This window comes from Rhopilema esculentum, chromosome 20 (assembly GCF_057945365.1).
Source record: "Rhopilema esculentum isolate cy_ngs chromosome 20, ASM5794536v1, whole genome shotgun sequence".
Lineage (NCBI taxonomy): Eukaryota > Metazoa > Cnidaria > Scyphozoa > Rhizostomeae > Rhizostomatidae > Rhopilema > Rhopilema esculentum.
The window spans coordinates 6,847,755-6,873,208 of record NC_142834.1 but is presented as its reverse complement, the minus strand read 5'-3'; the positions used below and the strand labels follow the sequence as shown (position 1 = coordinate 6,873,208).

Here is a 25,454-nt window from a genome sequence, read left to right as displayed (position 1 = left end):
AAATCGTGTAGCACGAGCAAAAGAGGCCCGACGGGCACAGAATTGTTAAACAATTAAGGGAACACAACCCTGGTTACCAAGTGTATTAAAATATTCTTAACATGTTCAAGGTTTCATCTTCTCGAATCTACACAAAGTAGTGGGTAAGAAAATGATTGAGAACTAGTCGTGCTTTGTGTAAGAAAATGCTTCGTGTTTATCTACTTCAATCTTAGCTCAGCAGTCCTTGAAAATTTGCTTTCAAAGTTGTGCTACGAATGCTACCTAGGTGGTTAATTATAAATGAGTTACTTTAATGTAAGATTTTGATTATGATAAAATTGCAAGTTTTTGTCAGGGAAAAAACAGGATAAATTGAAAACCTCGATTTGACGATAATCAATTCACTTCAATTCTCAACCTTGACAAGAGTTTGTGGACGAAGGGTATCTCTGACTTCAAGTCCAAGATTGAACCAAGTTTACTTTGAAGGGATCATTTATTTGAAGCAAATATGTCAGACAACGACGACGATGATTTTATGTGTGATGAAGATGAGGAGTATGATCTGGTATGAAATTTTTCTTTATGCATTTTGTAAAGACGGTACAAACCGCTTTCTAGTCGTAGTACCTTTCAGGCTGGATGGAAAGTGCAGCAACTGCCTGCCAAAGGAACAGTTTGAGGTTATTAGCTGAAAAGCTTGCACGCCTTAACACTTTAGAATGCTGAGTATGTTCAAGAGCATTTGATTATGAGCAGTATATCTTAATGCTCTTCTACAGTCTGCACTGATTTAATGGTTAAAGTTTACTCTCGTTTGATTGTAACTTCACCATATTAAACCAAGTCTACTACATAGATTCAAGAAATACCAATAAAGTATTCCGAGCAGTGTAGCCAGACTAGAAGGGGACTTAAAATCCTCAAAAATCAGGAGTCAAGGCTAAAAAATCCCAGCAATAAATGATTTCTTGATAAAATTCCCAAGGTCCTTCAGACGTTCCAGCCTGAAGAATATTGAAAATTGAGAGATTTTTAATAAACTCCTGTGAAGTATTCGAATTTGTTCATCTACGAAATCAATACCTTACTAAATTTATAAAAACATGCCATAAAAATAATGGTTCCCCTAGCAAAATTGTTTCCCCCTAAGACCTGGGTAGATGATTAACTCAAAAAGTGAAGTCTAAATTCAAGATAAATTTCTTTATTTTATCTTGCTGTATTAAATATAGTATTTATGGAAAGTATTTTTTTTGAATATATGTAAAATATCTATAAAAATGTGAAGTCATTGACAATAAGAAAGATTTCCAAGTTGAACGATTTAGAGAGTGATTTCCCGATGCTGACATTTTTTTGTAATCCATTGCTAAAATTGGTCAGTCCTGTTGAGAAATTCTTTTTTGAAAAGACCTGTTGCCCACCAAAGTACCTTTTGCAAATTCAAGATCAACTGAAGGACCCATTAGATGAAGTGGGCTAGCCTACTTAAGTAACATACTATTTGAAATGAGAGATGGATGTATCCCAAGTTCTGGTCAGGTGAGAGTCACTATGGAAATGACGATATCGTCACATAAGCTATACACTTTCAAGAGTCTGGCGAGAATGGAGAGTTTGTGCAAAGCTATTTTCCTAAGTTCCCTAATGCAAGACATTTATGGAAGTCTGTTCTAGCATAATGCTGCAATGCATTTTGAAACCTGTGCAAAATGGCAAACATTGTTATGTTGATTTCTTCCTAAAATTCAAAGGTTGAAAGAACATTTATCACCATAAGCAACATACTCTCTGAGAAACCCCTCCCTATTTTGCACAATACTATCTTGGCAATTTGATTGTTTCCATATTTTTCTTTGGAATAAAGATGAAAAGGAGACAATCTTTGAGAGAGCTGTGGATTTTTATTTGAAAATAAAACAGAAAATGAAAATATATATTCAAGAAAGTATCTGAACTCAGAAATAAATCAAAGCTTTGTCAACTGATGATTTGACAGTGTCAGAGAGTGATGAGGAATTTAAGACAAGCAAATGAAATATTCTGTTCATATTTGATGAAGCGTTTCAGTTGAAAAAAACTTATTATTTTGTGTTTATCTAGTAAATTTGAATTGGGAGCCCCACAATGTTCATGTGAGTTTTTATGCACATCAATTTCTGAACGTTAAAGCCCTGCATACACTCATGTATATTTTCAAGCATGTTTTTAAATTAAATTTTATAACAGATTTATAAAAAAAATCCTGAAAACAGAGGTTAGATTTGAAATCAGGAGAACAGAAGACAAACTCTGAAATCTGGAGATTCCCACCTAAATCAGGAGAGTTGGAACCGTTGGTTCTTAAATAGTTCAAAGTGGTGACATCAAATATAGTTTTGGAATTTGCGGATTTGGATTACATAGCCTCAAAGAGCATCAGAAAAAACCTTTAAATTGGTAAAAATTGGATTTTATATTGCCTCTGAAATTTTGCTAACAGATCACTTTTAGTTTGGCTTGGTTCATAAAGTTTAGAGCAAAGACAATTGAAAATCGATCTTTTCACACTTTGCATCCAACAGACAATGGGGGCGATGTTTTTGTCATTAGATGCTATTTATTTAAAACACAATGCAAAACCCAGGCTATTCAATTCATGAACAGATATTATATTAGATAACAACTGCACTGACCTTTGTTCGCATTATTAGTTATTCTTATAATGGACAGGGTTTTCATTAATTTTTAAAGTAGAAGGCTCGCATCTAAAAGTTGGCGTCTATAAGTTTTCTAAAATTTGTGCAGTCTTACTAAAATGAGGGTGAAAGTAGGTGGTGAAGATTTGGTGATATATTAGCAGACTTTTGCCAGTGACAGGCTTCTAATGAAATCCCTATGGTTTTCTGTCTACACAAGATCAGTATCTTGAAACTGATATGGATTAGAAAGTGCAGGGAATCCAATTCAATGAAACAATTTTACTTGTTCTAATCACTGTAGTAAGATGATTGTTGATTTTATTCCATGAAAGTGGAAGTATAAAATAACTGAAGCTATGCACTCTTCCTACCCATGATGGTTGATAAACTAGTAAGATATGATCTTGAAAAGACTGGTCTTGATATTAACTAGGTAACAATTCACAATGTTGCAAATAACAAGTAATTTCTGACCCATTGTCCAAATTTCCCAAGATTTATCCCAAGTCTTTTTTTCGTAAAAAAGACCTAAAGGAAAAGCAAAATGCTTCAACATAGATAAATTCCCAAGTCTGGCAACACTGGTTTTGAGTATACTTGGGTCATAAAAGTAAAAAAAGGATGCTTAAACTGTCTGCACACAGAAGCCAAGGGTCTAAGCCAAGTGGTGGTGTGGATAAGTTGTTAAGCCCTTAGGCCCTTGATCTGAATGTTGTGTGTTCAAGCCCCATCTAGATTATTTCCACAAGTTGCCTAGCCAGGAAGGTTTCTCTTTGGGGGGAGGCAGACAAAGGCGAGCTGAGTGAGGGATAAATGGGAGGCTGCACCCTTTGGAACACCAGAAAATGCCCTTTTAAGATTGTTTAGCCTTTTTTTGGGGGGGGGGGTGGACTTCATAATAGATCAATTTTTTCCAAAAAAGATGTTTCATTCTGTTTGGTTGTTGAGAATTTATGTTATCATGAGAATTTGTGATTGAAGGAGTCCGTTTGATCAAAGTCTTAGGGCTGATTTTGTCCTAGAGTTTGGCCAGTGATACCAGAACAAGCAGGCGGAGGGACATTTTCCTCTAATGCCTTTGACCAAAGAGGTAGAGAGGGGCCAAAAACTGTCCTTTTGGTGACATTGTCATGTAGCCCTGTGGTCTGGCATGTAAAGACTACTTCACAACAGGGTCCTAATAATTACCAAACAATTACTCATACATATTTGCATATAAATAACAATTCTTTGAGTTTTCTATGATAAATTCTTGATAGTTTGTTGAAATGTTCTTCAAGTGATAAATCTAAATCCAATTTTAGTGGTACTTGATTTTTTATACATATTTTATTAAAAAACTTCAGACTTTATGAAACCATCAGTTTTTTAATAGAAGCAAACTTCAGGCCTGTTTATATGGGATCAGATCCGAACAGATCCGTACTCAATGGTACAGATAGGCTTTACATTTACATGGGACCTGGCAGATCTGATCCCATTTGGAGCTATCCATACCCGTTTGGGATCACTTTTAAAGATGGTCCCATTTGGATCCAATCCCAAAAAGGTCTCCTGTAAACGGTTGGGATACAATCAAAACAAGTACAGATCCAAAATAAGGCAGAAGATGTCCTTTTTGAGGTACTTTGTATATTGCATTCCTTGACTTGGCGTCTAAAAGACAAGAGATTTATTGTTTCGAGTATTTCAACTTGTTTTTTTATCAGCTATCAAATCTTTTTATCAAAATGTATGCTTTTTCAAAATGAATAAAGAGGTTTATAAAGGACCAAAGACCAAAGTTTTTGGTTGGACTAATAAGGAGACGGCTCTACTACTGAAAATTATGCTGGAATATATGTAAATAAAATCCATGGGGCATCTTATTGAAACAATAAAACAAAAATATAAAGGCAGATACAATAGCCTTCAATCGCCGTACAGGATCAATTATTTTCTCCCTTCTGAGGTTCAATAATTGCCACCCAAATTTTGTTATTGGAATGAGCACACAAAACTGCGCATCTTGGATCCATATGGATCAGATCCCATGTAACCACAAATATTTTCAGATTTGATCCTGTGTAAACACCCCCTCAAAAATGAGTTTGGATCCAAATGGATCCACTACTCTTTAGATCTGATCCTGTGTAAACAGGGCCTTGGTGGTGCCAAACTTAAAAGTAGATATTATTGGAAATAGTTGATATTTTGTATTTTATTGAAATTGTTATAAATCAATTTACTCTTGAATTTAATTCCTTATTATCGATCAGGAATATTCAGAAGACAGTAACTCAGAGCCTGATGTTGACTTGGAAAACCAATATTACAATTCAAAAGCACTCAAAGAAGATGATCCAAATGCAGCACTTGAAAGCTTTTCTAAGGTAATTAGAGCATTATTATCAAAACAATTTCAAACTGTTGTAGTCTACTTAATTTTATTTTTTATTTTTATATATCACAAGGAATCATTTAAATATTGCTCCGAATAAACCTTTTAACAGAGTGTTTGAATGCCTCAGTCCAATGAATGTAAAATGTTTCTGGTATCTTTGTTTACATTTGTAAACTTATCCTGTGACATCTCTAGAATAAATTGTCAATGTAAATATATATGTATTTATTTATGTATTTATGGAAAGTTTGGTGTATTTGCTTGTGGAAACAACTTTCTGCTTTGGAAGTCAATAAAATAAACAAAATTTGACTGTATGCCTTTGCAAAAAATGTTTAAATTGTAAAGTAGTTATGAAATTACAATGGGATACTGTTCACTGAAATACAAAGTTGCAAGACAAGCATGTATATAGATTTTCGATTTTTTCTACTTTCAAGGTTCTTGTACTAGAGCAGGAAAAAGGTGACTGGGGTTTTAAAGCTTTGAAGCAAATGGTCAAGATTCTTTTCAAACTGGTGAGCTTTTGCTGATTGCATCTTTTAGAAATTAAATGTCACATTTTGCTTGTCATCAAGACATGCTGCAGTTTCATATTGTCAAGATTCTGTCAAGAGCTCAATCCAGACATGTTATTTTCTTCTTATCCAAATGTTTTGCAAAGTTTTTTTGTTATCATTCTAACTTCCTTATGTGTTTGGATATTCACCACAAGGGAATTTACATTAAAAATTGATGGGTTTGAGTTTTTTGCTTTGAAGATGTTTGCACAAGATAACTTTGCACAGGATAAGTACAAGCATTACATCAAATTGATTTGACATTATCTTCTCAACAGGGACACTACGAAAGCATGATGAAGAGATACAAAGAACTGTTATCGTATATAAAGGTAAAAATTGCTATCTAGTATTAATCTACTGGTTATATCTAATGTATATACCTACCATTATTGAACCAAGGAGTATCGTCTTTACATGCGAAGATCCTGCAAAGCACACACAGAACTACCAAGGAATGTGAGATTTCAGAGCCTGTATTTTTTATGGAATTTTGGTTGCGTGAATAGTTTTCACCTTGCTGGTAAACAGTCTGCACAGAATTTTCCATCATGTATGTTGTTTAATGACTATACATTGTATGATTTATAACTTTTGTAATGTTGAATAATAAAAGAAGTGAACAATACACAACATTCAATGAATAGTAATTGCTTAAGCCAGCTGAACAATATTCTTATGATATTCTTAAAAACAGGATGATTTTGAGCCAGAAAATTTTTGCAAACTTTATTCATATTAAGAGAGGAGAGTGTGATGACAATTCAAATGTTTATAAATTTTAAGAGTGCAAAACGTAGAGACAATCTGTTAGTATCTGTCTGGCTATTTGATCCACGTATATATAATAAAGAAATTTCGAGAAAGTAATTGCTGTTTGAACCCGCATTTGTCTTCTTAACTGCAATTAGACTCTTCATGCCAGGTATATTTCGAGTTTCCGCTATATCATTTCCGTTGCACTATAATTTCCTCAAAACCGGCCTGCTCTTTTACAAGTGTATTCTCTCTCTGTCTATCAGAACAAAGTATCTTTGTCTGATCTATCATTAAAGCACCTTAATATTTTCTTCTTTAAATCGTCTAGAAAGCACATTGTCATGTAGTCTATGTGTTTGTTATCCTCATCATTTAACGTACCAAAGTTTTTCGGCTACCGTATTCTCTCTTGTATTCCCGCTACGGGTTTATTGATTCAACCTACTAATTTAATGCGGGATTATTAGAGTGGCGGGATTATTAGATAGGCGGGATTATTAGAGAGGGGGGATCAATTTTTCAAAGTGCTTTTAAAAAGTGGGCTTACATTTTTATCCTGTTCTCCTGTGTTTTGCGAAGAACGTTGTCGAAAGTTGTCTGGAGAGAGGGCGCTGATTGGCTAAATCATTATTAACCCTTGCTGTCTTCAAATAAGAACGACAAAACGCTACATTGAATTTTTGCAATTCATTCAAAAATCCAAGCACATTTGCAATCCATTGATTCCATTCTTTAATCAAACTCGCATGCGGGATTATCGGAAAGGTAGGATTAATATTTCAAAGTAAAGAAAGAAAGCGGGATTATAGGAGAGGTGGGGATAGTAGAGAGGGCGGGAATACAAGGGAGAATACGGTGTTTCAAACTGTGCTTCATTAGTGATATCGCCTCAAATCAATCATCTCTGCTTTTTATATATCTTTAAGAAATAAGCGTTGGTTGCGTATCTTTCTTGACTTCGTATCTTCTGATGAAAGCAAACATAAGGGAGAGTCTAACTTACGCTGCAAGGAGTTGATTGATCGATTAATAATTTGTCTTATTTGGACGGTGGCTTTTTGAGATAGGCCAACTTAGCTTTTCTCTTTTTTAATGCCTGCCGAATGGCTTATTTGTTGGATACATATGTTATTTTTGTCATTTTTATAGAGTGCAGTCACAAGAAATCATTCCGAAAAGTCCATCAATTCCATCTTGGATTTTATTTCCACTTCAAAACAGGTAGCGCTCTAATTCCACGTCTAACCTGAAATTATTAATTTTGTCATTTTTGGAAGAGTTTGCTTGAGTTAACAGATATATTAGAGAGACTATTTATTGCTAGAAAGGGAGTCATTTATTTCAAAGATACAGAATTTGAAATATTGGGAATGCTATAGGAAGCTGTATTTGGATGCGCTTGATTAACCAGTTAAAAACGCCAATTACACTCAAAGGTTCTCTATTTACAGTGACTTTAAAGTGCAACTAAAAATTTGTACCGTAGTTAGTTTTCTAATAAATTTAGTTTAAAGAATTACATAAAGTTTAATACATTTAGCTTTCGGTTGATGACCAGATCTCGAACGAAACCAGCAGCTACACATTTCTATTTATCAACACATGATTTGTCGTGATCTTAGATATAGAAGAAGTCTATACGTAAAGATGTTCCAAATTTATACTAATATGCCGAATATTTGTCCAATAGATGGAGCTACTGCAGGAGTTCTATGAAACAACACTGGAGGCCTTGAGGGATGCCAAAAACGACAGGCTTTGGTTCAAAACAAATTGCAAAGTAATTTTAACATGTTTGTCTATGTTAGTTTGAATGCTGCTTGATATGCCTTTAACAGTAAAGGACTGCTTTGTCATATAAATAAGGTTGTTGATATAGGCACAAACTACATGTGGGGTAAGGGGCTCAACCCCAACCCCCACCCTCTCCTAAAACAGATCAGCCAGCAACTTCTTTTGTAGAGCAGTTTTTCTAAAAACAAAAAAACACCACGACCATATTTCCTCACATTGAGAAACAGAAAATATAAGAAGATGGTTTTTGTATTCAGGCTTCTCTACCAAAGAACATTTTTAATGCATTAATCTGTCAATGGTTGAGTTCAGAGTGCATCATTAAAACTCCATGAATGATATAAACCCTATTATTTGATAATGTTTTTATTACAACTCTTGAACAACCTCTGAGAAAACAACAGCAACAAACAGTTCATGAACTCATTTACCTATTTGATGATATAAAGATTTTTATCACTTCATCGCTGTACTTCATTTTTTCTCCAGCGAAGGTCTCTAACCGAGGAAAAAAGGAAACTTAAATATATTATGGGCTTCAAAAGGGATGATTTTAATGCAGCTTTATTTTTATGCAAGCAGTAGCTGTTGAAATTAATTACGTCTACTTTAGCCGCCCATTAAAAATTACTTTTGTAAAACAAGTCGATGTGTTTTCAACGTTTAAAATCTAAAGCCTTTGGATTTTAGTTTCTTTAAAATCAAATACACTCGTAAATCGTTGATTAAAAATTCCTCGTACGTTTCTGTTTTGTAAAGTGCCTTTTTATTCCACATTTTTTATATGAGTTGAAAATAAGTGAATGGTATTTGAAAGACGATTCCCTACTTGACTGAGGTAGCTAAATATTTCATCGAATTAATTCCGTTCAGTTGTTTCCTTTCTCCCTCTGGTATCAAACTACAAAGGGTTGAGACAGAAACCAATGATACAAGTTTCAAGATTTTTTAAATTTTGCTAATTTTATCATTCATAGATTTTTTGCATTTCTTTGCAGTTTTTATTCGGTATTCTTGTTTAGATCTGGAAATTTATCATTTTAGCTTGGAAAACTCTATTTTGACCGAGAGGAGTACGGTAAATTGGCGAAAATAATAAAAGAATTACGAAGGTCCTGCCAGGTATGTGGTGGGTCTTGATGTCGGGTATATATTGCATGTTATTCGGATTTTAGCCTTTTTATATGTCACATTAAAAAGATGCCCTGCGCATAGTACTCGGTTTCTGGATCAAAATCATTGTTAGCTGTGAACAATATTTGCTCGTAGTCTTTGCTGCGGTAAGTAGGTCCACGAAATTCTCAACTAAATTTATTATTATCTGTTTGAACAAAGGCTGTTTTCCTCAGTTGACAGAAACAATTGGTCGAATTACAAAAGTTAGAGACTCCAAAGATACAGGTTTAATGTACGGGCTTTTTGGGAGAATTTCAAGGGAAAGGATAATTTTATTAGAACCAGTAGAATTTAGAATTTAGAGTTCGAATTAGAAAGAGTTAATATACAGTTATACACGTATAGTATGTAACAATAGTACAATATACACTCTGGACTAATATACCTTGGGCAGTTATTTCATGATTTTTTTGCTTAATCAGAATATTTGTCAGTATAATTTTTGTCGTCTGATGTTCCCATTTAATTTCAAAGTACTGAATCATTGTCACGAATTCCCGTGCTAGTCAAAGCGAGCCGATTAAACACTGTTACTAAAGAGATAATTTTGTATAGATGTTGAATGTTTTGTTCAAATTTTCGTAGACGGATGATGGTGAAGAGGATTTGAAGAAGGGAACACAGCTGCTTGAGATCTACGCTCTAGAGATTCAAATGTACACAGCCCAGGTGAGTGTTGCACAATGTATTGCGATTTATATAGATACTTTCAGCTTTGGTCTCAGTCAAACTGCTCGTTTAATCTCTCATTCTTGAACTCAAACATGCAGTACCATTATTTTAGCTTATTTTAGTCACACTCAACTTACTGTCACAGCCTTTTATATTGCGAAAGAACAAATAAGAAAATCAAAGCAGCTTGTTCCTTGCTCTATGAAGAGCATTTATATTTAGAAAATGATAATAGAAACAGTCTTATATTATAGTCTTAACTTTTAAGTAGCATTAGGGCTGTAACCAAAATCTGAACCAGCCCATACACAATGATTTGCTGTGAATTTGCTGTGAAATGGTCTTGTTCCTAAATGTGACTGCAAAACGAATCGTTTCAAACTGTTTTATTCAAGACATCAAAAAAATGTTTTGATGGACAAGACAAAGCTGAACAATGGATATTTTTCTTGTTACTGCGATTAAACTAGAAAAATGCAACATTTGTGTGGCTACTTTTTGAATCGGCTGAAAGAAAATTTATCGCGAGCAACGTGCTTCCATGCAATTTCCCCAAAAGCTGCCTAAATATTGTTAGTATAATCTGCTCCCACTAGCATGCCCAAACACATATCTATTATAACATTAGTCCATCAGGCCTTCAGGCTCTTTTTCCCCCCTCATCTGTCAGCCCCAACGAACAATGCCATATATGAGAGCACTTGATTAATTATAGAGATGATGTAAAAGCAGGGGGCAAATTGTATTGCCCTTTCTCCCTTTCTCCCATATTTTTATATAAAAATCCATTTTTACTGTGTTACGATGTTTTGTTGTGTTTTCCGCCCTTCTTACTCTCCCTGGGTAATTATCGAGGTGTTTCTCAAAGTGCGAACAGATTCTCTTTCTTGTATGCCTTACTTATTTTAGAAGTCTTATGATTGCGGATACTGAGGAGTTTCGTGTTCTTTGATTGTCAAGGGATCATGGGATCATATTTAATTCTACCCTCTCAGCCTTATTTAGTATGCAGATTATTGCACATATTTCGCGTCCCGGAAGCACCTAGGAACACAAGATACTTCTCAAGCTACTCCGACACCTTCAATCGTTTTGCTCTTTCTCAAACTGATTTCAAAAGTCACACTTTCTTTATTTCTCAAAATGCTCCTGTGGATTTTGACCTGATGAACAAAATGTCTTCAACCACCGAACGCTGTGCTAAAAAATTTTGCTGCTCTGTTTAAAGTAGTAAGAATCCACTGCGAATATAACTGCTCTGGTCTTCGCGTCGCTACAACTTTTTCATTGCAGTTGGATTGACAGTTTCATTCTGATGAACTTCTTAATCGCCTCGTTCTTCGCTTTTCAAAAAAATAGACCAAGGACAAAGGAATTAACTTGCTTGCAAGCGTTCCATCTTAAGTTGCTCCCGCAGATATCTTTGTTTTTTAGTTACGGTTAGGGTTGCAAAGATCCTTTCCATGTTTGAATTTGGGAGATTTTCATATGTGAAAAAAATGGAAATTTAATCTGAAAATTTACAATTTTAAAGTCAAATAATTTCTTTTTCAGAAAAACAACAAGAAATTAAAGGTAAAAAACTAAATATGCCTTATATGTTTTTTAGCAAAACCAAGCTGACTTATGTTAAGAAGATAGCTTGAACGTTTCTTTGCTATCTAATATAAGCCTTGATATCGTGCCTTAAAGTTACTTCATCACTTGTCCAACGACCTCTTCCTGCCGTTTCATTTTCTTGTGTTCTCATAGGTATACTTAAGTTGATTCATGGTAGAAATTGGGAGTGATGGTGCAGTATAGGGAGTGATATAATCCTAGTTCTTAATAGAATTGTGGGACAGAACCGCAGAGGGAAGGCAAGATGGAGATATAATGCTTAATAAATTCCTCTGTTTAACGGCACTTGTCGTTCACATAGCATTGGTAGAATAATTATGAAGAGTAGATCCTGTATAATTACTACTTCTGAAGCTTGGCAGTGAAAGATATGACGTTTTAGTTATGAAACTTCCGAATTTTATGTCTCTCAGGCTTTGTCTGCATAGAGCCTTTGCAAAATTGTGGTTCTGGTAAATAATTTTGTTTTTAAGGCACTTTATGGCCAGTCGCTGCACATCAAATCTGCCATCCCTCATCCACTAATCATGGGAGTTATACGAGGTGATTTTCTTTTTTCCTCTTTTACTAATAATATCTTTTATCTTTGATGTTACGAAAACGGATAAATAAGGTTTTTTGTTCCTCAATTATTTTAATATTTGGTCCTATTCATAATTCTTTCCAAACGCTTTTGAAAGATGCTTCCCGCTGTATTGAAATAAGATTTCAAGGTTGGAGCCATTTTACCCTTTATATGAAATTTTCAATCTCATCCTTTCTATACTGTCCTTTGCATGCATTTTCTTTACTGCTTCTGGAAATTTAGGTAGAAAATTTTGGTATGAATCATGCAGAGGATACCTTACCAAGTTTCTTTCTATGGTTCCTCATATAGTCGATAAACAGATCTTTAAAATTGTTTTTTGTTAATTTATTTTGCTTGATTCCTGCTATTTCAGAATGCGGTGGAAAAATGCATCTTAGAGAGGAAGAATTTGACAAAGCAGCGACGGATTTTTTTGAGGTATGCTTTTTCTTTGTTTTCCTCTTTGCCGCAAATCGTTGTAGAAGAATTTAAAACCAGCAGGTTGACGCAGCCAAACCTTTTGGAAAGACAATTTCTCCATTAAAATAATCACGCTATTTAAGCGCTGTTCAACAGCTTTCTAGCATGCAACGTACCTACATAGAACACTTTTATGCTGTTTTATTTCCAGGCATTTAAAAACTATGATGAAAGTGGAAGCCCAAGGTATTTTTGCCTTTCTTCTTCCTCTTGATGTTAATTTCTTAATAACGAGCCAATGATGTTTAGAGACAATGAACTTGTGTCTGTACAATATATTGCTGGATTTTGTTTCTGTAACTAGTTCAGTTGATGATCATGTTTTGGGACTTCTTTGTTTTATAAATCTTTAGAACTTTCACTGGCTCGTATAAGATTTTCCAATTTTCTCGCTTTTTAATTGTTTTTCAAACTCTCTCAACAATATTTCGTTACTTGAGAACGTATCCAAAACGAAACATGAAATAGAACAGAGTGTTTTACAAATGGTTTATAAGGTTTGGCATAAGTCTTTTACCGGGCACTCTTGATTGTTGTATACAATGTGGATCGCTTTCTTTATACAGTATACAGTATACTGTGCTCAATCTTCTTTAAATATTTGCTTAATATATTACACTCAGTGGTGAACACTTGGGGGGGGGGTGAGGATTGGGGGGGGGGGGGTGAGGAGGCGACCGCCCCCAATATTTTAGAGGACAATGGTATTTTGTTCTTAAACAATGGGAAATGATGTCATCTTATTAAAACAATAGGCTTGCCCCCCCCCCCAATATTTGACCAAGTGTCTGCCCCGGATTACACTGCTTGTCAATCAGAACTTTAAAGGTGATAAGTCTCCTTTTCCCGGAAGCTTTCATTGTCCTACTTGCAAACAAAGAGTCCGGGCCTGTCCGGGAGTTGAACCCGGGACCTCTCGCACCCTAAGCGAGAATCATACCACTAGACCAACAGGCCAGCTATCCTCCCTTCATATTCAATGTGAGATGGATATAAAGATACTGGTACCCGTATCTCGGCGACCTGTACCCGTCACACATGAAGTATATACATGCTAAGGTGTCCCCATAGCTATGCATTTGAAGCTCCAGTTAATTTTTAGTGCAAATAGTATCACAATCTTTAAATATTATAATCAGCTTGCTAGGCCGATTATGATTGGAAAATGGTATCGTAGAGAATTCTTGAAAAAAATTTTAATTGTCAGGCTACCTGGCCGGGTCAAAGCCAAGCGTTTACATAAAGTGGTTAATGTGCGAACAGTTAAATGTGTTTGGAGACATTAAAAGGTGTTCACTACAATCCCTTTCTTGAATCTCTTTTTTATTTTACAGGAGAATAACATGTTTAAAGTATCTCGTACTAGCATACATGCTTATGAAGTCAAACATTAACCCATTCGACTCTCAAGAGGTAAAATATCACCTATATCTAATCAATCGCTCGAATCATTCAGGATATGTTTGCTATCCATGCTTAAATGATTAATCAGTTTTGCAACGATCATTGATCACATTACCTTGAGGTGTCAGAATCAAAGAAGTGATTTAAGTTACCTTGATTTTTTGTGATTAAATCCGATTTGTTCGAATATACCGTTAGTTTTTTTAATAGAAAAGTATTCTATTGAGACTGAAAAAGACTTGTTCTAAATTTTTGTTACTTTTTAAATGCAATCTAAAGCATGTGAACAGATGGTTGAATGTTGTCGGGGAAATTGCATTGTCTATGAATGTATGAACCTCATCGACTGTGTCTCATAGACCATTCACTTCAAAGTTGTATGCTTTTTCAAGGCAAAACCTTACAAGAATGATCCTGAGATCTTAGCAATGACCAATCTGGTTAGGTAAGAATTCACTTTTATTTAATTCGAGACAATGTTGCAATCAAGTAAATTTTTTCTTGAAAGATTATCTGATATACAGGAACAAAGCAATACAACGATGAGAATCCAATGTTTTCTTGTTTCATCAATCCTTTAATTATCTTGGCACTATGAACTTTTGACAAATCGGTAACATCTTCTCTAAATATAACAAGAAGTTTGCTTCATGTTTGGCGGTCCTGCAAGATAGCTGACCTGCCATGAATCTTCTATTAATGGTCACGTCTAGATAACAGACACTTTCTTGCAACGGACAATTAAATGTGTTCCAGAAGCCCCATAACCTGGTCAGTGACTCATATATGCAGTCTTCAGAAAACAGATCTTCCCTTAAGATATCTCTCAACTGGCCCCATTCTTTGGCCTTTGTAATGATAGAAAGGGGCACTTGATAATATTTAGATTTTTAAAGTCCCCTCTGCATTTTGTTGGAACTACTGATTGTTAAAGTTTCATGAATCTGTATTTGTAGGTAGACAATTGATTTTTAACCGAAAATTGTGCATCATTTTGCTTCTCGTGATAAAATACTCTTACAAAAACTTGAATATTGGTTTTCAAATTTTAACATGAAGAATGATTTTGAATTGTTTTAATTAACGGTTCAGTAACATTCAACATACTACTTCCAAAGCGAAATAGGTTTTCGAGAATCAGCCAAGACTATTTTCTGTAAATCCTACCAACAAGAGGTTTTTTCGTCGTGCAATTCCATACATTTCAGAAACTTTCTCTTGCTTTTTTATACTTTCCAAAGAGCACTTTAATAATTGTCGTCAAAATTATTAGCTCTGTTTGAAATCATGTCGTTTGCTAGGATTAATAGCAAAGATTACTGGATATTTGAAGCTAGTTAAGGCTATTGCAGTGTATCTACCTTTCGATGCATCTTTTGCGTAAATCTTATTTTCTGTTTTAAATTTGCATTTTAAGTTAGTTTCCTTATGGGCCTTTTTGTAGAATATGAATTGTTGTCAAGCTAAACAACTCAGTTGTATGACTTTATCATTGAAAAGAAACGTTTTTTATGAAGCTATCATTCAAAAGTTTAATCGTTTTCTTTGCCATAGTGCTTACCAGAATAATGATATTACTGAATTTGAGAAGATATTGAAGACTAACAGGTAAAGTATTTTTCCAAATGCATTTTGTCGCAAAATGATTTAAGTAGAAATACTAAACTTTTGGATAATTTTTCCTTGTATTTGTCTATGAAGGTAGTATAATAAAGCTGCTGTAAACTTTAAACATCTCTTGATCTAGAAACATTTTCTCGATCTTTTTTACTGGTACTTTACTTGAATTTTGTAGGTTTATTTTGAATAATGGATAAATATATTCTCGAAGCCCACTGTGTAAGAGGTCCAATGATAGAATATAAACCACTGAGGAAACAAAATAAAAACGTCTTACAAAAGTATTTTTAAAAATACAATATCTATTTTTATTTTTTACTGAATTTTCAATTAATTTTTCTAATATATATTCGACTTCAACACTTTCGTTTTGATTTTATTTTGATGCTTCTTTCATTATGAAGCTGTGTAGGAAAATTTGTCAAGCGATATTCGATCTGTTTTATATTTATATATATATATATTTATTCAAAAGAACAAGTAGATCAGGGATAATCAAAGGCCAAGAAATAAAGATTTTTGCACAAATGATTCTCAGCTATCGACTCAATTTCATTGTAAAGTAATAAATTTAACACTACAGTATTAAGTCAAAACATTTCAAAATAGCATGGAGTAGCAAAAACATAGCATACTAAATTACTTTTACGGAAAATGATTTTAATGTTGTCGAAGTCTGGACCATTTGACATCTTTGAGTAAATCCTAACATGTGACCGAGTTAAGTCAATTCAGATTGTTGCAAGTAGATCATGGCTATTGTTTTTTCAAAACAATTTTTTCCTTGTGCTCAGGGAATATGCTGTTTAAAACTATCGACTTATAGCTGGCTAGTGCGTCCTACATACCGAGCTACTTATTTGAACGATAATATTCTCCTCCACCCCTTTCTCTTGCTCTACATTAATAGTTTAAACTAATTCCTGTTTGTTTCTGCAAAGTATATTAGTGCTGTTCAGTATCGTCAAACTGTGATCCATTTTTCCTCTTTAATACCAGAAAACAGTTCTACTTTTTGATTTTCTTGTCGACAAGATGTGTAAAAAACTCTTCTTTTTTTTAGAAAAAATATAATGGATGACACTTTTATTCGCGAACATCTTGAGGGTATGTTGTTGGGATTATTTGAGTTCAAATACTTCTGAATGCGACAAATCTCAGCTGCTCATTTTTATTGTAGAATAAGAGTAGTAACTTCCAGGGAGTTCCTTTAGGATTGTAAAGATTTAATGGTCTTCGAAATGTCTCCAGAAATAGATCAAACATTTGGAGTGGATTCTGAATTTACAACTGCTAGCTTCATTCTTTTTCAACCACTTTACTTTTATTTCACGCGTAATTTTGTCATGATAGCCCATTTTATTTCAAGTATTTAATAGTTTTTTCAAGAGAGCCGTTTTCTGTTGTGGTCATAGCATTACTGCTTCCACTTCGTCATTAGTCTTATAAAAAACAAATTATCTTTTTAGAGGGTTGGTTTTTAATTTTACTTAATGCTATTTCAATAGGTCCTCAAACATCCTAAGAAATCATACCAACGACTTAAAATTTATATTTAGACCAAATCTTTTAAATTTTCATACAGATTTGCTCAGAAATATACGTACTCAAGTTCTTATTAAACTCATCAGGTGAGTGTGCTCCAGCTATCATTGATGGTAATATATATACTGCAGTAATTACAAGCCACCTCGAGTTCATAAAAGCAGTTTATTAAAGCCACCAGTTACTCAGCTTCTGGCTAGGCTACCAGAGCAAGGCACAGTCATGTTGTTTGTAGATTAAATTCTCTTCACCATCTTGTAATTTTGCCGGATTGTGAAATTATGGTTTATATCAACAATGAAAGGCTCCGAGATCCAGCTTTTCTAATAAAGTGGTTGTTAATTGACTTCTCTCAAAGCCCCAATCTTTGACCTCACCGGCCTATTTCATTAAGCTGCAGAATTCTCTGCCGTAGCGGATCTTTCTCACAATAAAATTAAGGTTTATATGCCTTCAAGCTAAATTCTCAACCCAATGGTATCTTTAGTCTCAAAAGAAACGATGAGAACATTTCTATTGATTCAAGTTGGGATTGGCGTTTTGATTCTATTAAGGTGGTCGTTCTTCTTTGTCCAGAAAAACCAAAATCTTAAATGAGAGCTGAAAAGATCACTATATCACACGTTTGTCAAGTTGTTAAAAGGTTTCGAAGGACCTGATGTGCCAACATTGAGATTCGTGTCTGGCAGGGGCCTTATTCTGTTTCTTTGTAGCAAGAGTAGAATATCATAGTCAATAGAAACAACCCTTTATTTTTATTGACTATGAGAATATGGATTTCAGTGGGTTTTATCATTGTTTGGTTGCGCTGCAACTTGCCATGTAACAAGAAGCATCGCTCAATGGATAATTTGCTTTTCTTTTCCTCTCATGGCTAAATCCTTTTGAAAAAGTAACCCCAGCCCGGCCTAAGGTACCATTTATTCCAAGTTCCTGTATGGCCAAGGTACCATTTATACCAAGTTCCTGTATTTCAATAGTTTTTTACATGTTGTATGAATAGATTATACAGCAGTAGCTGTGAATCAAAGTGTTAATTCTTCCTTGAACTGTTTACCAGACACTCGACACCTTGGCAAACTTCTTTCCTACTTCATTCGTCTTCCAACGCTTATCAATTGTTAATACACATGGTACATATTTCCACTGGTTTCTGGATCAAAAACTCCAGTTTTTGAGAGATAAATATTATCATTACTATCTGCGAATCAAGAGTTAGCAAACAGAGCCAGCATTTCTCTGCTTGCTGATGTCGACCCCTGCTTAGACCCAACAGCGGCTTTACCGAGGCAAAATGTGCACAATAAAGGCGCTTTCCTTATCTGCTCACTCAATATTTGCAGCGATAAGGGTTCATTTCTGTCTTTCATATTCCGCACTGTCTTTTAAAAACCAATGCCGCTTTAGTGTTTGCTTGGAGCTATTAGAAAATTGTCCCCAATGTCTCGTCTTGCCGTCTTAGCGTGAAGTACCTTAACGATCTTCTTCCAAACCTTGATTGTTATGTAGACCCGTTTATCATTGTGGAAGCAGAACAAATCAAGTATATGATATGGATTTGAATTTCGCTGTATTACCTAGCTTTTTGGGAAGATTGCATGTCTGAAAGAATTTCCACAATGACCTTTAGCAATGACCAAATTAGCAAATATTTTACATGTAGGCGAAGCAGCTCATATCATAAAATGCTTAGTACTTACTTGAAATAAATTTAAAAGAAGGTTCTTAACGTGTCACTTTGTACCTGAAAAATTAAATACTTACTTTATATGTAAATTGGTTTATATTTATCTTATTCGACTAACAAAATACTGTACTACATTGACTATTTAAACCTACTTGCTTGAAGTTTACATAAACCTGTCAATTCTTAACTGTGCGGTTTGTAACCAGCAGGTTTTTTTCAGGCCCTATACAAAGATTCATATACCGTTCATTTCAAAGGTAAAGTTATTGCACACTCTGTGACTTAGTTCAACATTACAAAAGCATCTAAACCAATTTTATTCTCTATCATTACTCAAGCACTTTGACAGCCCTTTTATGTTCAAATATGTTTTGCCAAATGAAGGATTTCATGAAATTAGTAATTCCAGCAGCCTTTATCACAACGAGAAAAAAAATTGCAAAGTTTATGTTTCAGTTTATTCAGATCCTGTTGTGAATTAAAAATATTTGAAATTGAGTATATATAACATTTGATTTGAGATTGATATATATATATTTTTCTCTGAGAATGATGTTTCTGTTTCATTGCAAGTTTTGGTTTGCTGCAATTTTTTAGGTGTCGGTATGCAGTGCCCAGTGCAACTAGGATATTTTTTTACAGTACTTCATTTTTTCCTAATGGATTGCTCAATTGTTAGAACGTGGCCAAACAAATCGAACAAAGCTCAGAGCATTTCAACTTGCTCGTTTATTTCTGTTAGACCTCCGTTAATAGGACTCATTTTTGAATTTACCTTCGCAGGAGCTCAACATTGACACAGATGAAGTTGAGAGCCTGCTAGTCCAATGTATCTTAGATAGGTAGGTATTATATTATACATCAAGGCTTACCACATTCTATATTGTATTCCTACCCTCTCTAATATTCCCGCCCTCTCTAATAATCCCGCCTTTGTTCTATACATTGAAAAATTGATCCCCCCCCTCTAATAATCCAGCCTATCTAATAATCCCGCCTCTCTAATAATCCCGCCTCTCTAATAATCCTGCATTAAATTAGGAGGTTTAATCAATAAACCCGCAGCGGGACTACAAGAGAGTATACGGTATTCATTATTTATTCAAGGCGTTCTCATTAGTCTCGAAGGTTCCTATAGTTTTTCTAATGAAACCGAAAGTCTGTCATCATTTCTGTCAATATTTTGTTTACCAAGTCATATCTCCAATCTTAGGTTTGTTATACTAAAGAAATTATCAAAATCTTACAGATAATTAACCAACATTAAGTAACAAACAGGAGTCATAGAGTATGAATTATAAAACTACAAGATATTACAAAATAAGTTAACTGTTTCTGCCATCTTAATTATTAACTTTAGTTGTTACAAATTATGAATCAGCAGTCTTTCTCACTATCCTGGAGGCAATCATTGATGTTTTAGCTTTGTGAAGGATTTTTTTATTATTATTATTATTGTTATTATTGATAGGAAAATTTACAAAAGAAATTTACGATACATCCGTAATTTTAATTGCAACAGGTTATGGCATGGTATTTTTCGCAAAGAACTAATAATTCCAAAAAAATTGTACGTTACTCATAATCATGAATGCTTATAGCTGTGAAACAATTTATTGCTGTTATCATATTTTCATAAATCGCTATATTATTATTTCTGTCCAGTTCGAATATTCTACGTTTAAAGTAGTTGTGTGTGATTTTATAAATCATTTCTTAATTTTTTTGTTATGTTTTGGTACATGATTGCAAAATGTGCATCCCCCCCCCCCCCCCCCCCCCGAAATTTTTAGTATTTCTCATCAAGGCTTTTGTTTTGATTATGGAAATACTTGGCGTTCTGTGAATTAAGTTTTTACAAATGCAAAGAAGAATTTCAAAAATTAAACTTTTCTGGTATCTGTCCACTTAGACAACATCTGCTCAACAAAGTGATAGGGACGCTAACCCTGTCTTGATGTTCTGTTTTAGCACTATTCAAGGTAGGATCGACCAAGTCAACCAGCTACTTGAAATAGACCAGACAGCAATAGGATCTGCAAGGTGAGACATAGCCCTCCTTTGCTTTGCACATTGAGTATTTCTGTAAAGAAAATCATAACACAAATTTCTTGGAACAGAGTTTCCAAGAACAGTTTTCTCGTCACAAGGAAGCAGTTCGAAAGTTTGTTCTTTCCTGCTTTACTCAAAATCTGTATAACATCATAATTTGTCAATGTTGTAATTCGCCTTTGTGAAAATGGATTGCACAGTGTTAGCTCTGTTTATGTGAGCAAAGTCACCATGCCTTCGAGCCTATGAGATGAGATCTGACCTTCACTTAGAAAACACTCTAGCCTGTATTCATTTCAAAAACATGCTATCCGTGACAAAAGAGATGCTGAACTAAGCTTGCCGGATCTCATCTCTTGGGATGATATAATCCCACGTAAACAGAAAACTGGCTGGAAGGTGGGATAAAATTCTTATATATCCGCAAGTTTTGGCATTCCGTGACGAAAAAATGGCGTGTTGTAGTATCAGAGGGAAGGAATTCATAGCTATCTGTTTCATCCTATTCACCATTTCCTTGAAAACCCTATTGATGATATAATTTGTTCTTCCATTTTCCAATAGATATACTGCGCTGGATAAACTAACAACGCAGTTGCATTCTCTCCACGTTGCTGTTTGTAACAAGATATCATGAATTGCTTAGCAAAATGAGAAGCTAATTTCCATGCCAGGTAAACCAAACAAACAAGCGTTGATAAGAAGAGAAATCGACTTTTGCTTACCTTAATTGTTAGTTTTATGCTGCCCGTTATTTTGCTGCCTTGTCACTGGGAGAGGTAAGCGAAAACTAGTATCTATTGAAAGTCGTTCTAATTATCATTGTCAACATCCTTTTGTGCATCATATTTGAAGTCGACCTGAAAGACTCTATGCTTAAAGTAACGAGAATTCTTATCAGAATCTTTGCAATATGTTTTTTATGTTTCGGCTTAATACCTTGTGTTCGAATGTCGTTCTCCTGCCAGGTATTCAAAGCTCTTGAGCCTCTGGTCCTTCTTGTCACATTTGTTGGTGATTCAAAGAGAGTACTCAAATAAAGGCACGGGAATCTTTTCATGCCATTCTCCTTGTAAAACAGTAGTTTCCAACGAAAAGTTGATGTGTTCTTTATTAAGAGCTTGATAAAGTAAAAAATTAGTCATGTTGACAAAGCCATCATTTCAAGCACCGCTTTTATCAGTCGAACGGTCTTACCCTAAAAAAGATCACATCAAGTCTTTTTTGGGAAACTTCGTAATTAAACGTTCATAAAATGGCCACTCTTTTTAATTGCAGACTATCAAACTTATAGCAAATAATATAAAGAATGGTTTCAATCTAACTCATAATGTGTTGTTCTCATTTCCTTCTACATTTCGAAAAAAATGAAAAAAATCGAAAATTTTAAGATAGACAAGCCAGCTCCCTCGTAAGCAAAAATTTTTTTATTATAAAGATAAGATGAAAGCTTTTTCCTATCAGGTTGTCATAAAAGAAGTCCTTCAAGGGTTTTAGTTGTAATTTCTCTTTCTTTCTCTCTTCCGCAACCGTTTTTCTCCTCATTACCTACTAGCCCACTGCGAGAGGCTTTGAGGTTTTGAAAAATGGGTTTTGATTACATCCGGGCAAATCAAACGACTGTAAAAGATTTCTACCTTACAGAGACGTTTTCATATGAAATACGAGAACTACTGAAATTTTACATGATAAAGTAAAAAGCAAGATAAAATGTTGAATCCATCTTGCTACAAGTAATCAATGAAAGGCACACAGAGCTAGTTATCTTGCGGATCAAAAAATTCTTATACTAAGTATTTTTGTACTTGTAAGAAAAATGAAATCTTTTGACAGAAGTTGTCTTCGTTAACAACCCCCTCCCCCAAATAGACTTTAACGACGCCCCTTCAACAGTATCTGTTATTGGGTAGAAATGGTACAATCATAGACCCATTTCTACTGTGCCAGTCTCTCCATAATTCAGTCTAAGAATTTTCGCTTAAATCTAGTCTCAGAGATATTTTCCTTCCTCGCCAATGTATCTGTCTACAAACATATCTCCGGCTTTTTTGAGCTGCAGTACTCAGAGGGAAACCTCGTAACATAAATGCTCTCTTGTTGTGCGTAGCAAAACAAAGATGCAAAATGTCACTGACGATACATTAATACGTAAAACACAAATCTCCTTTAAATTCAGGGATTCGCACCTTTTCGTGTATTATGCATTTACATTTGCATACTAATAAAAATATTTTGTTAAGATATTGAAGTCGTTACTAAAACCTCAAGTGCTGTTGTTGGGGTCATTTGCTTCCGAAGCTATATTAATGTTTACAACAACTAGGCATCTTAATTTATTGATATCACAAATATATTTATATATTTAAGCAGTTTAACATCAATGTTTTGAGCTTCCCGCGAGTATCAGTGTGTTCACTACCAAGACCTCATGAGCAAATACACTCTTTTTTATAAGAACAATTTTATAAGAACACGAGCCTCAAAATTGGTCAAAAGTTAAGAACAAATTAAGAACAAGCTGAGGCCGAGCTTCTGCAAAATGCAATTTGGAACAACGCTCTTTCTCAAAATTGAGGATTTTTAGCGATGTGTGGGTGATTTTTCGGTGAATATTCAAATTTGTCAGCAAATTAAGGCTCTCTCACTCATTTTGTTGGCAAATGAGGCCTGTACACCACCCTAGAGCGAAAAAGCTAGCACTCGCACTGTTTACACCCTATTAGATTAAGAACAAATTAAGAACAATCAAGCCTCAGATTTTCGAAAAAAAATCAAGAACAGTCAGCCCGAACTTAAATTAACTGGTTCCTATAAAAAAAGAGTGTATTGTTTTAAATCTTTCGTACATCTCTGCCTGAATATCCTACCCGCGATCTTACCCACACAAAGTCACGGGCTTTCTTCGTTACAAAGTATTGCTTGATAGTTACTGCCATTCCAAGCATATGATGAAACGATACCGAATTGCTTGTTGTGAGTTCTTTTACTTTCTGGCGTCTTTTCCATGGCCAGCTCTTTATTTGTCAATCTTGAGATTAGTTCTTCCATGCTCTTTTTAGAAATTGTTACCTTATTCTTCTTTGGTTCCTTTGTTCCATTTTGAGTCTTCGAGGAGGACAGCCGTTCAACAATTCTATCAATATCCAACTGCCCCAGTTTTTCTCCCCTATTAACAGGTGGCGGTGACGGCTCGTTCTTCTGCGTTGAAAGGCGTTCAAAGATTTGATCAATATCATCGTTGCTTAGGCCCGTTATCGTTCTTTTTCTGAATGCTGCCTGAGGGGAGTTGATCTTTTTAGGAGCAGCAAGCCGCTCGACCAGCTGTTCGGCTTCTATTTTGGTTAAGCTGCGTCCATTGTTTTTGTTCTTCTCTCCAGCCTTCGTCGATGGCTCTTTTTGTCGGCTTAATCGAGAAACCAGACCCTCTATTTCAGATGCAGTAAGTGTTTTCTCTGAGGCCATTTTCAAACGAATCGTTGCAAGCAGAACTACCAATAAAGACACCTAACGTATCCATATATCACATTTGACAAGGTTATGGTTCGCTGGTCAACTAAAATCTCACCTTTTTCAATCGACAGCTCTTCCAAGATCTGCACCACTCAAGAGATCTCCCGAAGCACTTCAGCATTATAGCTTGTGGTGTGTTGACATAGCTACTACCCGTAAATTAATCCCATAATTTCTATTGTAAAGTATTTGTAAAGCAAAGGGAACATCACATAAAGACAATGGAGATCAGCTTCTGTTATGGTATGTTTCTATGTAGTGAGAACATAGGAAAACTAAAATACAATGAATCCATTGTTTTGGTTTGAATGATAGAACAACGTGACAGGATGATACCGAATACGCTCCTGCGCGGCGCTTGCGCAACAATTTAGGGTGGCGCAAATTTCTTCGAAGGGAAACTCCTCTTGTCTTCAAATTACATTTTCTTTCACAAGATCTGACCAGAGCTTAAAAGGGAATTGTTTGGTTTACTTACAAAATGCCAACATTTACATTTGACAAAAACTTCGTTTAAGTTTACAGTGGAAAATTTTTTGGCAGGAAGTACGAGAGAAAAGGTGGTCAACGCACGCGAAGTTCATGTTTGCACTTGCTTGTCAGATATAAAAACGCCTTCTTGTCCAAGTTTCAAGCGAAGTAAAATTGTTTGTAGAAGAAACAGAACCTTTTCCCGCTGAAAATTGGGTGAGATAACCATCTCGGTTGGACTCAGTATACACTTTCTCAGCTTGACGCCTCTCCGCCTCTCCTCCTCTCCGCCTCTCCACTCCTCTCTACTATATCTGCGCATGAACTTATTTGGCTCTGGTATCCAGGGTAAGTGTAAGGTAGCTCATCTCAACAAATGGACTTCAAAGTGTCTTTTTCTGTCGGGTATACGCTAGGATATTGCATTCTTCTTTGCGTGTGTTCTTCAGTGGCGGCCTGGCCCTTTTCGCCTAGGAGGGGGGGGGGA

General features: G+C 35.0%; 1 protein-coding gene and 1 non-coding gene across 2 annotated transcripts; one reads left to right on the top strand and one right to left on the bottom strand.

Annotated features, from left to right (window-relative positions):
* Positions 1 to 389: 389 nt before the first annotated feature.
* Positions 390 to 21,900, top strand: LOC135687124 (COP9 signalosome complex subunit 2). The gene is made up of 21 exons (XM_065203602.2): positions 390 to 550; positions 4,925 to 5,038; positions 5,490 to 5,567; positions 5,888 to 5,941; positions 7,518 to 7,589; positions 8,059 to 8,148; positions 9,207 to 9,284; positions 9,924 to 10,007; positions 11,565 to 11,585; positions 12,104 to 12,173; positions 12,572 to 12,636; positions 12,830 to 12,864; positions 14,013 to 14,091; positions 14,475 to 14,527; positions 15,637 to 15,690; positions 16,766 to 16,809; positions 17,288 to 17,333; positions 19,155 to 19,191; positions 19,718 to 19,776; positions 20,906 to 20,977; positions 21,551 to 21,900. Exons 1-21 carry the CDS (start codon positions 494 to 496, stop codon positions 21,621 to 21,623), a joined length of 1,335 nt encoding a protein of 444 aa, XP_065059674.1. The 5' UTR covers positions 390 to 493; the 3' UTR covers positions 21,624 to 21,900.
* Positions 13,564 to 13,635, bottom strand: Trnap-agg (transfer RNA proline (anticodon AGG)). Its single transcript has one exon. It is a non-coding gene; the product is annotated as a tRNA-Pro (tRNA).
* Positions 21,901 to 25,454: the final 3,554 nt, after the last annotated feature.